The sequence below is a fragment of the Megalobrama amblycephala genome, linkage group LG20 (genome assembly GCF_018812025.1).
Source record: "Megalobrama amblycephala isolate DHTTF-2021 linkage group LG20, ASM1881202v1, whole genome shotgun sequence".
In the NCBI taxonomy this organism is placed as follows: Eukaryota; Metazoa; Chordata; class Actinopteri; order Cypriniformes; family Xenocyprididae; genus Megalobrama; species Megalobrama amblycephala.
The window spans coordinates 8,974,878-8,987,694 of NC_063063.1; the positions used below are offsets into that span (position 1 = coordinate 8,974,878).

Below are 12,817 nucleotides of genomic sequence, written 5' to 3' on the forward strand. Positions count from 1 at the left end.
TTCTTTCGTTCTTTCTCACTTTTATTTGAAACAAAGATGGCCTTAGGCCTAACTTTAAAGAGTTTAAGTAAAGTTGATGGTAATTATAAAGTGTTAAATGAATACTAAATATGCATTTCATGCATATTATTCGTAGTAGTAAAAGATAATACATAAAAAGAAAAAAAAAGAAAAAATAAATATAACCGCAAGGATCATGTGGTCAGAGATGGGTGGACGGCCATCAAGATGACACTTCCTCTGCAGGCTCTGCCAAACATAAAATTGAGAAGTAAACTTCACCTTCTGATATAGGCCACTGATTGCAGTCTTCACCTCAAGTGAGTGTACATCATTTTATGTATGTATTTGTCAACAATATTACACTGGAGGTCAAAAGTTATGAATAATTAATTTTTTATGTTTTTGAAATAAGTTTTCCTTTTTTGCTGCTTAATATTTTTGGTGAAATAGAAATCTTTTGTAACATTATAAATGTCTTTACTGTCACCTGAATCAGTTGAATATTAGCATAACTGTTTTCAACATTGATAATAATCAGAAATGTTTCTCAAACAGCAAATCAGCATGTTAGAATGATTTCTGAAGGATCGTGTGACACTGAAGACTGGAGAAAACGAGAAAAAATCTTTTTTTTTTTTTTTTTTTAAAGTGTGGTTTGGACAATATTGGCATGAATCCTTTTTAATTTGTGATAATTTTGCACTGATAAGGGACAACACAAACTACGAAAACATATTTTGTTACATAAACAGTTTATACAAGACAAAACTTAAAAGTTCGATTCCTCAAAATATCCAGCATTAGCAGCTATCTGACCTAAACTGGGTTCTAATTGGTTCATTGTATTCTAAACTTAATTGGCAATCAATTGTTGAAGCTATTAAGGTGTGCTGACCCAAAAATCTTTTACGAACCTGGGCCAAGTTTAAACCAGTAGCCAGTCATCACAGCTGGCAAAGGTGCATGTCTGACTTTGACATGTATATATTGCCATTATTATGTAATCAAAATTATTGCTTCAATGATAATGTCAAGTTACTGTAATGTATTTGCACCAAAAAATGCTGATACCGTCCAAAACCACACTTTGCCAGGGGTGTTTCCAAACTTTTGGAGGGCGGTGTACAGTACAGTCCAAAAGTTTGGAACCACTAAGATTTTTAATGTTTTTAAAAGAAGTTTCGTCTGCTCACCAAGGCTACATTTATTTAATTAAAAATACAGTAAAAAACAGTAATATTGTGAAATATTATTACAATTTAAAATAACTGTTTTCTATTTGAATATATTTCACAAAGTAATTTATTCCTGTGATGGCAAAGCTGAATTTTCAGCATCATTACTCCAGTCTTCAGTGTCACATGATCCTTCAGAAATCATTCTAATATGCTGATCATCTGCTCAAGAAACATTTAATGTGTACAATTGTACAAAATATTTGTGTACAATATTTTTTTTCAGGATTATTTGACGAATAGAAAGTTCAAAAGAACAGTGTTTATCTGAAATCTAATCTTTTGTAACATTATAAATGTCTTTACTGCCACTTTTGATTGATTGATTGAATGCATCCTTGCTGAATAAAAGTATTAATTTCTTTAATTTCTTTTCAAAAAAATAAAAATAAAAATTCTTGCTGACCCCAAACTTTTGAACGGTAGTGTATAATGCTACAGAAGCTTTGTATTTCAGATAAATGCTGTTCTTTTGAACTTTCTATTCATCAAGGAATCCTGAAAAAAAAGTACACAACTGTTTTCAACATTGAAAATAATCATAAATGTTTATTGAGCAGCAAATCAGCATATTAGAATGATTTCTGAAGGATCATGTGACACTGAAGACTGGAGTAACGATGCTGAAAATTCAGCTTTGCATCACAGGAATAAATTACTTTGTCAAATATATTTAAATAGTACACAGTTATTTTAAATTGTAATAATAGTTCACAATATTACTGTTTTTTACTGTATTTTTAATTAAATAAATGTAGCCTTGGTGAGCAGACGAAACTTCTTTAAAAAACATTAAAAATCTTAGTGGTTCCAAACTTTTGGACTGTACTGTATATAATTGAGTATTTATACAAAACTGGAAATGCTAAATATGGTATATTTTGGATATTTGTAATTTAATTTGACTGTATCCTGTAAATGACTACCTTTAACACATGCACACCTCCTGTACCTCAACATCAAGCAAGAGACACATTATTTACCTGTCCAGGTAAGGTATGCAGGCAAGCCTAGTGCAGGATGGGTAATCTCCACAGTAACTCTCAGACACTCTCTCTTCTCTTTCCTCAATCTCACAGTGTTTATATATGATGGATCTATGTCCTCATCCTCCTCATTCTCTTCCATATGCTCATTCGGCTCAGGTTGTTTGTCATCTTGAACTGATTTCATTCCTTCCATGCATTCATTTATCTTTTCACATTCTGCATTACTAGGTGGCCTGATTTCTGTAGAATAAGCCAAAACTTTGTTTTCAAGGTTGTTCTAGATGTTATGCTGAACATTTTTCAGTCTACTCACCATATTATTGGCATACTTACTGCGTGCGTGTCCTCCTCTGCGACTGGCACTTTCCTGTCGCCCTGTCGACCTCACCAAAGCACAAACGCTCTTGAGCTCTAGTTTCCCCTCACTGTTTTCTCTCTCTCTCTCTTTCGACAAAAGCTTGGAGACAGTTGTGCCACCAGCTGCCCAGAGCAATTCAGCCGCAGGCTTTCCTCCAGAGAGAAGAACAGAGAATATTCCCACACCATCTCTGCTCCAGTGAACCGACAGAGAAGGAGGGATTGAGGGAGCAACTGAAAAAAAAAGACACAGATAGAAAGAGGTGTGAACAACAAAATGTGTGCAGTGCATGCATGTGCAAATTTCTGATGCTCTAAGGCATTGTGGATGGTTGTCAGAGTGTTGTTATGTGGTTGGTAAGGTGTTGTTGCTTTGTGAATTTGCTTTGTGATTGTGTCAAAAGAGCCCATACCCAAAAGTCCCTTTGATATTCTGGTCTTTAGATATGGTTTTGGTTGCATTTTTTATCATCTTACTTTGTTTTATCATCCAGGAGGTGAAAGTTGGATTATTAGAAAGTTAAAGGTGCAGTAAGCAATTTCTGAGAAATGCTGTAGAAAGTGGATTGGTTCGAGCAGCACAACACACTTGTAGCCAATCAGCAGTGGGGGTTGTGTCCATTCATGATGGGGGAGGAGATGTGAAGAGAGAGATGTAGAAAGAGAGATGGCTGAGAGACATTACAATAGAGAAAAGCTCAGAGGAATATCACTGGAAAAAGAAGGGTAAAGAGCTTTAGGACCCGCATTAATATTAGAAAAGCTTTCCAGTGCTGGAGAGACCTAAATGGGAAGGTGTGAAAACTGACGGTGAGGTTGTGTTGTTTCAGCTCCATACGTGAGTAACGTTGATTTTGCAGTTTCACAGAACCAAGATATTCCTATATCACAGTTTCCTCAAAAATATGAAGCAGCTCAACTGTTTTCAACATTGATAATAAGAAGAAATGTTTCTTGAGCAGCAAATTAGCGTATTAGAATAATTTCTGAAGGATTATGGGACACTGAAGACTGGAGTAATGGAATAAATTACATTTAAAAAATGTTCAGATAAAGAACAGTTATTTTAAATTGTAATATTAATTATATAGTGTATTTGATCAAATAAATGCATTGGTGAGCATAAGAGACTTATTTGAAAAACATGAAAAAAAGTATTCATTTTTAAAAATCTATTATTTTGTCCTTTTACCGATTTGAGTATTTCTCCAGACTCTCTCAGCAGGCTTCAGGAGGGAGCAGTGTGCCACTCTGCACACGATCGAACCTCCTCTCACTGTGTCCTCCAGCTCTTTAAGTAATGCTTTTGCTCGAAATGTCCTCGGCAGAGTTTGCAAAGGGCCCCAAAGCTCAGCTCCCGCTTTGATTTCCCCTTCTCTGTCCTCTCCCTCCTCAATCTCATTCCCTTTTACATGCAGCCATTTAACAGAGATTTCAGGGGGGTAGAAACCAGTTATGTCACAGGCGAGGGTCAAAGGTCCTTTCTCAGCAGATGGAAGGGAAGAGATGATTTCTGAAACGGTGGGCTGTTTTATGAATCCTAAGAAAGAAAAAAGTCAGTTATTTGATCAAAAATTTGTTTTGGTTGTTAATGTACTTCCAGACTATATTTGGAATGGACTTCTATGATACTGCTTATTGCATATTATCAATTTACGTGAATGTATATATGTATGCAAATATTATTGAATATAATATATATCCAACTTAATATAATGAGCTGGGCGGAAATATAATTACATTTTGCGATGATATAAACAATCACGCAGCTGAGATTTGCTTTAAAGTATGTATTGCTTTACGTGAGTATACTGTATGTATGCAAGTAGAGTTTGTACTTTACACTTTATGTAACAAAAACAAACAGTATTATGGGTATTTTGCATGTTTGATCAAGTTTGGTGTTTAAACATCTCAACTCTTGGCATTCCGATAAAATAATGAACAAAAAAGCAGTTAAAAGTTTTGAATGATTTCCATTAAGTTTCATTTCTCCCGCTGGACATAGTAGGCAAAGTTGAGCGCAATGCACTGTTGGATTAAATATTCCATTCAGTGTGCTTTGGTTTGTACTGTATGCTGAACATTTTGGTCAATGAAGTAGTTAATCCACCTATTCTAAAAAAAATTCACATACTGTGCAAAGTATATACTGCAGAAATAGTATGTGTAATATGGAAGTTTCCTATAGAGTGCAACAGTCGGGTTCAGGAAGTAAAAATCCCATTCATTTTCTCCTGATTTTTATTGATAACTTATAGACATTTAAAGATAGACCTGACCGAGACAGACAGAGGTTGGTATATGCTTTTTTTTTTTAAGCTGTCAGTTTGCATTATTTCAACTAATTTTTTTTTTTTTAAAGAAGTGTTTAACAGTAGAATTCCTGGTAAAAAACTACATTACCCATGATGCTGTAAGTAAAGAAAATTTCACCAATCAGAGAGTTTTATCCTTTCAAAATACTTAAATTTAATTTATACCATTGTCTGTCTGAATACTTGATTCTGATTGGTTGGAAAGTGTGCATTAAACCTATTTAATGCACAGGTAGTTCCAGTCAGTTTAATCACCATTCTATATTAATGTGCAGTTTTCTCATCAGGACAGTGCTGCCAATTTAGTGATTTTCTTGCAAGATTTAGTGACTTCCCTGCCCCTTTTGAGACTTTTTTTCAAAAGTCTAGCGAAAAATCTAGCAATTCTAGATCAGTGGACTTGCCAGTATGACGTCATCTAACTACATTTAGCTACCAGTTTTAGCTACTTTCAACTGAAAACAATTGGCAACACTGGATATGTTTAAATGAATAATGTTCAATTTATCCTTTTATGGGATTTTAGTTATTTAGGAAAATAGGAAAAATGAATGGGAAAAATACTTGCGGAACCAAGGCAGCTGAAAAAGTGGGCGGGCACTGCACTCTACACTGAACACAGCCTTAATCTTATTTAAAAGAATTCAGTTATTTTATTCCAGCGTTCACCTCTAGTTTCCCGTGTGATGGGTTGCTTTAGGGCCATGTGGTGAACGGTGACCCACACCCTGGTTTCTCCTCTCTCCAGCTCTAACAGGGGCAGCCTGCACTGGCTCATGGCTGAAAAGAAGCCTTCAGCATCAGGCCGAGGAGCTGCCAGCGCTGGCGGGACGGACACAGGGCTCAGTTCCCCACCCTCACAGAACCAGCGGAAGGTGATGATGTCCGGATGAAAGCGAGAGGCCTGGGTTACCATTGTCACAACACCTGGGGAAAGGATACGTTACTGACAACCTTTTATAATGTTGCATTTTCTGTATATAGTTTGAAATATTTGAATGTGTGTACTGTATGTGATACCTCCTTCCTCATTTGGCTCTGAGAACTGGATCTCTGAAACTTCAGGTGGTGCTAAACACAAAACCAATACTAATGTCAACAAATGTTAACATGATGAAATGAAAATATATGAACCTTCATCTTGTTTTACATGCTAAAAGAGAACAAAAATCTAGAAACAGGAACCAGTAATACCAATAAGGTGAACCTCACCAAGCCTGGGTCAACATGTCTAGGTCATATTTCACTTAAAATCAATCTACAAATCTACAAACAACCCTTTAAAAAATACAGTTCTCACAACTGTAATGTAATAAAACAACAATATTTTCTTAAATTTAATATATTTATAGAAATATTTATAATTCATTGTAGAATTTGTCTTTGTTTTTTTAAATATTGTATTAAAGGTGCCGTAGAATTTAAAATTGAATTTACCTTGGCATAGTTGAATAACAAGAGTTCAGTACATGGAAATGACATACAGTGAGTCTCAAACTCCATTGTTTCCTCCTTCTTATATAAATCTCATTTGTTTAAAAGACCTCTGAAGAACAGGCGAATCTCAACATAACACCGACTGTTACGTAACAGTCGGGATCATTAATATGTACGCCCCCAATATTTGCATATGCCAACCCATGTTCAAGGCATTACACAAGGGCAGGACATCTGGATCTGTGCACAGCTGAATCATCAGACTAGGTAAGCAAGCAAGAAAAATAGCGAAAAATGGCAGATGGAGCAATAATAACTGACATGATCCATGATATCATGATATTTTTAGTGATGTTTGTAAATTGTCTTTCTAAATGTTTCGTTAGCATGTTGCTAATGTACTGTTAAATGAGGTTAAAGTTACCATTGTTTCTTACTGTATTCACGGAGACAAGAGCCGTCGCTATTTTCATTATTAAACACTTGCAGTGTGTATAATGCATAAACACATCTTCATTCTTTATAAATCTCTCCAACAGTGTGTAATGTTAGCTTTAGCCACGAAGCACAGCCTCAAACTCATTCAGAATCAAATGTAAACATCCAAATAAACACTATACTCACAGGAATCGATGCATGCATGCAGCACGCATGACGAACATTTTGTAAAGATCCATTTTGAGGGTTATATTAGCTGTGTGAACTTTGTTTATGCACTGTATTATAGTCGAGAGCTCGGGGGCGGGGAGCGCGAGGATTTAAAGGGGCAGCAGCCTGAATCGGCTCATTTATAATGATGCCCTAAAATAGGCAATTAAAAAAAATTATTTAAAAAAATCTATGGGGTATTTTGAGCTGAAACTTCACAGATTCAGGGGACACCTTAAACTTATATTACATTTTGTGAAAAAAACATTCTAGGGCACCTTTAAGTAAATCAACCTTTAGAATAATTGGAGTTACAAAAAAAACTTTCAAAAGTGCATGTGTCTCGACACATTACGATAATGACGTAAAAAAAATCACAATAAAATGTGATTAATTGTCATGAAAATAATGTCTAATGGCAACATCTTAATGCCGATAAACAGACTTGATTTTCATAATTTTTCATTTTGGGGTGATATGAGACCCGAACATATTTGAGAGATTTTCCCAATAGTTTCACCGGAAATAAAGCAAGCTGCAGATAAATCATGAGTTTAACATATGGTGCGTTAAAGTCACATTGGAAAGATTGCATTTATGAGTTGAACTTTATCACAAAGTTGTAATAACGAGTGGGAAATTTTCTGTGTCAGTGATAAAACATGTTTTTCTAATTTGCATATAAAAAAATACTATAGTATTGTACAGTTAGTACAGTATATAAAACGATTCAATTTAGAGCACCTTCATAAATTGAATAAAAACATAAAAAAGCAAAAAACACCTGATGCAAATTTTTTATACATCATTTTGTAGATGCAGAGTTAAAAAAAAAAATCAGAATTTAATGTAAAAAATGTGCATCGCCATCTTGCTGACCAAATTCATTTTAAACACACCTGATATCATAATTATGACTTCCCATCTCGTAAATACAAACTCCCCAGGAGGACTTGAACGCATAAATACACCTCAACATGCCCACTGACCTAAAATAGTAAACTTGTCAGACACTCTCTCGGCCACAATCTTGTCTTTCCCCTTATATGAGATGTGGCATTTGAAGACTGCACCCTTGTGAATGGATAGGTTGGGTATAAATGTGATGGAGGAGAACAGTTTGTTTGAGCCGGAGGATGAGCGTGGTGGCATCTGAGTGTGTAGCTTGTAATATCCTGAGGCAGTAGAGGGCAGCAGAGGACCTTTCTCTGACACCACAGACACACGAGAGTTGTGAGAAGTGTAGGATGCAGAGTGAAAACGACCATATTTTTTCTCTGTGAGAGAGAAGGTGGGTGAGAGAGAGAGAGAGAGAAAGAGAGGATGAGACACATACACAGACACAGACAAGCAGCCATTTTGTCTATTTGACTTAATGATAAAACGGTGCTTTTCAATGTCAGTTTCAAACATCAGGTAGGCTATGGGGTTGCATAAGTCCTTTTTTCCTTTTGTTACTACTAGTATGTGTTGACTAGTTCTGGATAACATGACTTCAGTTGCACTTGTTTTATACAAATTCACACAAAATTCCTCTATTCATAATCAATTTATGTGTCATTAGATTTGCATAATAAACTGTGATGGTCAAATACATAATGATCTGCCTGCTAGTAAAGAGGTGAATACGTAGTGATTGGCTTATACCTTTGTATGAAGTGTCTGTGATGGGCATATCATTCAGAAACCATGTTGTTTGTACCCTCTCTGCCAGCCTGCCTTCCACACTGATAGTGACTCTGCCTTTCTTACCCACAATCACCCTGGGTGGCAGAACAATCGCTGAGACATTCAGAGACTTCAGCTTCTCTGAGAAAAAGAAATGCATGAGAAAAAGAGAGATTAAAGTGTTAGCATTTCTGTTTAGCTCACTGGCAATCTGCCATCGTTGTTCATAACTAGCCTAGAGCTGCACGATTCTGGATAAAATGAGAATCACAATTTTTTGGTTTCATATATGATCACAATTCCCCCACGATTCTGAACATACAACTAAACAAAATAATATGTAATTTATTAGAGATTCTGACAAAATATTCATTGCTGGGAAAAAATGTTTAATTGATTTGAATAAATTATTTAAAAAATGGTTTTGGATGAATTCAGTGACTCGTTAATAAATACTTGTATCATTACTGGATGAATCAGTGTTTTTGATCAAATCTTTTGAATGAATGATTCAATGACAAATACATTCTTTTAACAGTCACTTGTCGCCAACTAGTGGCGTAAGACGTAATTGATACAACCATCATTTGATGAGCCAAGTTAGTTTCAAAAGGTGGTTTGCTCTATTTTGATTAAGATTATTTTTGAAATAATCTTACTTCAAACCGAAATAAGATTATTTTGCTTACCCCATTGGCTGATTATTTAGCTTGTTTTAAGAAAAAACACTTAATTTTGACTTATTTTTTCTGAAAACAAGACTTGTCTAGAAAATGCTTCTTGATTTAAGAATTTTTAGATATTTAGACTGGAAACAAGACAAAAATTCTAAGTAAGAAAAGCATTTTTTGCAGTGTAGCATTTACCTCCAGGGCTAGCAGGACCATGCTAAAAAAGAAAAGCGTGATCTCTTGCTTCTTATATAGAGTGACAACAAGTCACATTTACAACAAAGGTTATTGCCTCAAAATATTTCTGGATTGGCAAAGATGTCACATACTTTTCTGGAATGAATGGGCAAATCAAGCAACTCCCATTGAGATGAATGGGAATGCTAACAGAAAGCTTTCAAGTAATATTTCATTAAGTGATTGGCATGTTACCAGACTTACCATCCCTTCTCTTCCAAGAAAATCCAAAGCAGAGCAAAAAAACAAGGGTGATTGAAATGATCATCATCGCTACTGAAGCCTTGGCTGACTTATTTAGACCTGGGTTTTGCCCTGAAAGAGATTAGACCAATAAATGTGATAAGATCTTTTTGATCCATGTACCATTTCATACACTTCACCTTTAATCCACTTAAAACACAACACTATTCAAATGATGCATTCAAGTCAAGTCGGAAAGATCATATTTACGAGCTGAACACATGAATGTCACCACAAAGTCGTAATTAGGAGTGGGAATTTTCATCATTTTTTAGATGTGGAGTCGAAAAAAAAATGACTTATATGAACTTCCCATAAGAACTTGAATGCACCAAAAGTAGACTAGGGGTGTCCTGTCCTCCTCCTGGAGGGCCATCTTGCAGCAGAATTTAGCTTTAGCCTTAGTTAAAAATACCTTAACCAGCTAATCAAGGTATTCCAAATCACTATTTTACTCTAAAGGAAAGTGGTCCTCCAGAACACCCTTAAACTCTTTCATTTGAGTGCCCAGTTGAACAGGGGTGGGCAACTCTGTCCCTAAAGATCCACTTTTTTCTGCAGGGCATAGCTCCAACCCTAATAAAACACACCTGAACAAACTAATCAATTCAGGATTGATATTGGTATTCAGGATTACTTATTAGGCTAATCAGAATCAGAGCTAAACTCTGCAGGAAAGTGGATCTCATGGGCCAGAGTTGCCCAGCCTTGCAACTGAGTCTGTTCTCTTTGTTCAATGTGTCCTGAAGCACAATAAACCTGTTAATCTTGGCACAGCTTATCACTGTATTTGAATACATAATACTGTAAATAAGAAGTGAAGTCCTTTGTCACATACCATGTGGGTCAACAGTGGAAAGGTTAATGGTTCCATAAGCAGGTTCTTGCACATTGTATTGCTGGGCCACACATTTCACCTCTCCTCCTCTGCTTCTCTCCTCCACACTCAAGGTGTGATATTGATGTCTCCTATACATTCCATCCTCATTCTGGATGGACAAGGGAAGCTCAGGAAGAACCTTTCCATTCTGGATCCATAGAATGGACACGTTGTTAGGGTAGAACCCACTGATGTCACAGGAGAGGGTGAGTGGAGACGAGTGTGAAGATGAGGGAACAGCGGAGAGAGTGACCATCGGGAGAACTAAAAAAATATAAAAATATTACTAGTAATCAAATATTACTAGTAGCCCGTTAAAACCACATTATGAATAAATGACCATGAATGCGTAGTAATATTTTGGCCTTGAATGGTCTGTAAAATTTTTCAAAGCAACTCTTGCCTCGTCTAGGGGTGTCCAATCCTGCTCCTGAAGGGTCACTGTCATGCAGAGTTTATTTCCAACCCTAATTAAACAACCCTTATGATCCAGCTAACCATTGTCTTCAGGGTTATTAGAAATTCCCAAAGAAGGCAAACCCTCCAGGAGCAGGAGTGAGCACTTCTGGCCTAGTCTGAATTCAGTCAATGAGTATGCATTTCCAGAGTATTCTTAGACATCAGAGAATGAAACAGCTTCATAGACACAGACAAGTGAACCATCTTGAGACAGCAGTGCATACTTGCATTCTGTCCCAAATGATCCCAACGGATATTCATGAAGTCTACAATACAATAGGGCAGGGCTCTTCAGCTCCAGTCCTGGTAGGTCAGTATCTTGCAGACTTTAGTACCAATCCCAATTTAACCCACCTGTAATTTGCAAGTAATTCTGAACGTCTTGATTAGCTTATTTGAGTGTTTGGTTAGAGTCAGTGCTAAACTCTGAAGTTGAAGTGCCCTAACATAGGGTGTCCCATTTGTCGTTTTATGATGTTTCATTCTTACCTTTATAGTCCGAAATGTCCATTTAGTATAAGCTTGATAGTACTTTTGGCAATGTGTCATATGAGGATTCGCAACGCTAGAGCCTTTATGGTAACAGGTGGCTTGCTTTGTTCATATAAACAATGACACTGACACCGCAAATATGGAAATAAGGACATTAACTATTTTAAGTGTGAAAAGCCCTTTTGTAGCATCAGGTCACCAAAGCAAAGGAACAAAAGTCCAGTGATCTGATCTGCTGGTCTTGCATAATGCAGACCTATTGTTTAGGAATTATGTAGTTCATGTATTCAAAGTAGGACAACCATAACCTATCAATTACATTCTATAGAAGATATTTCCTTCATCATTTGCAGCTGATGCCTGAGGCAAATCCCACAGCATGAGTTGCACTATTTTGCAAAATTCTTGCAATATAAACAGATGAAGGCATTCGATTGAGTGGCAAAATGCATGTAATTAATGTTAAAGGTCCCGTTCTTCGTGATCCCATGTTTCAAACTTTAGTTAGTGTGTAATGTTGTTGTTAGAGTATAAATAAAATCTGTAAAATTTTAAAGCTCAAAGTTCAATGCCAAGTGAGATATTTTATTTAACAGAAGTCGCCTACATCGAACGGCCAGTTTGGACTACATCCCTCTACTTCCTTCTTTAATGACGTCACTAAAACAGTTTTTTGACTAACCTCCGCCCACAGGAATACACAAGAGTTGCGTTTGTAGAGTGTGTTTGTCGCCATGTCGTCGAAACGCTGTTATTTTCATCCCGCAGTCCAATCACCGGGTCTGATTCCGGCTCAAATTGATAGGGTAAAATTAAAGACATGTTTACAATAACACTGAGCGCGTGCATCTCCACGTTATGGTAAGAGGCGTGACCTTTCCGGGCAAGGTTCGCTAAGCTGCTGTCGAATCACAACACAGGAACCGCTGGCACAATCAGAACTCGTTACGTATTTCTGAAGGAGGGACTTCATAGAACAAGGAAGTCATCAGCCCGTTTTTATGACAGTGGAAACAGCGGTATACAGATAAGTAAATTATGTGAAAAATACTGTGTTTTTTTACATGCGAAACATGAACACATGTTATATTGCACACTATAAACACAATCAAAGCTTCAAAAAAACCACGAAAAACGGGACCTTTAAATAAGCTGAAAGAATTTGTTGTACCGCAGAAGT

At 36.4% G+C, this 12,817-nt stretch overlaps 1 protein-coding gene across 1 annotated transcript in view; it reads right to left on the bottom strand.

Annotated features, from left to right (window-relative positions):
- si:ch211-180a12.2 overlaps positions 1 to 12,817 on the bottom strand; it is a 15,360-nt gene continuing 2,543 nt past the window's right edge. The window contains exons 4-13 of the mRNA XM_048170986.1: positions 10,645 to 10,950; positions 9,768 to 9,878; positions 8,635 to 8,796; positions 7,977 to 8,264; positions 5,923 to 5,973; positions 5,572 to 5,829; positions 3,777 to 4,124; positions 2,561 to 2,818; positions 2,222 to 2,467; positions 1 to 249 (exon numbers count right to left, since the gene is read on the bottom strand). Of these exons, the coding sequence (XP_048026943.1) occupies positions 224 to 249; positions 2,222 to 2,467; positions 2,561 to 2,818; positions 3,777 to 4,124; positions 5,572 to 5,829; positions 5,923 to 5,973; positions 7,977 to 8,264; positions 8,635 to 8,796; positions 9,768 to 9,878; positions 10,645 to 10,950 (2,054 nt within the window). The 3' untranslated portion in view covers positions 1 to 223. The remainder of the gene's footprint in view (positions 250 to 2,221; positions 2,468 to 2,560; positions 2,819 to 3,776; positions 4,125 to 5,571; positions 5,830 to 5,922; positions 5,974 to 7,976; positions 8,265 to 8,634; positions 8,797 to 9,767; positions 9,879 to 10,644; positions 10,951 to 12,817) is intronic.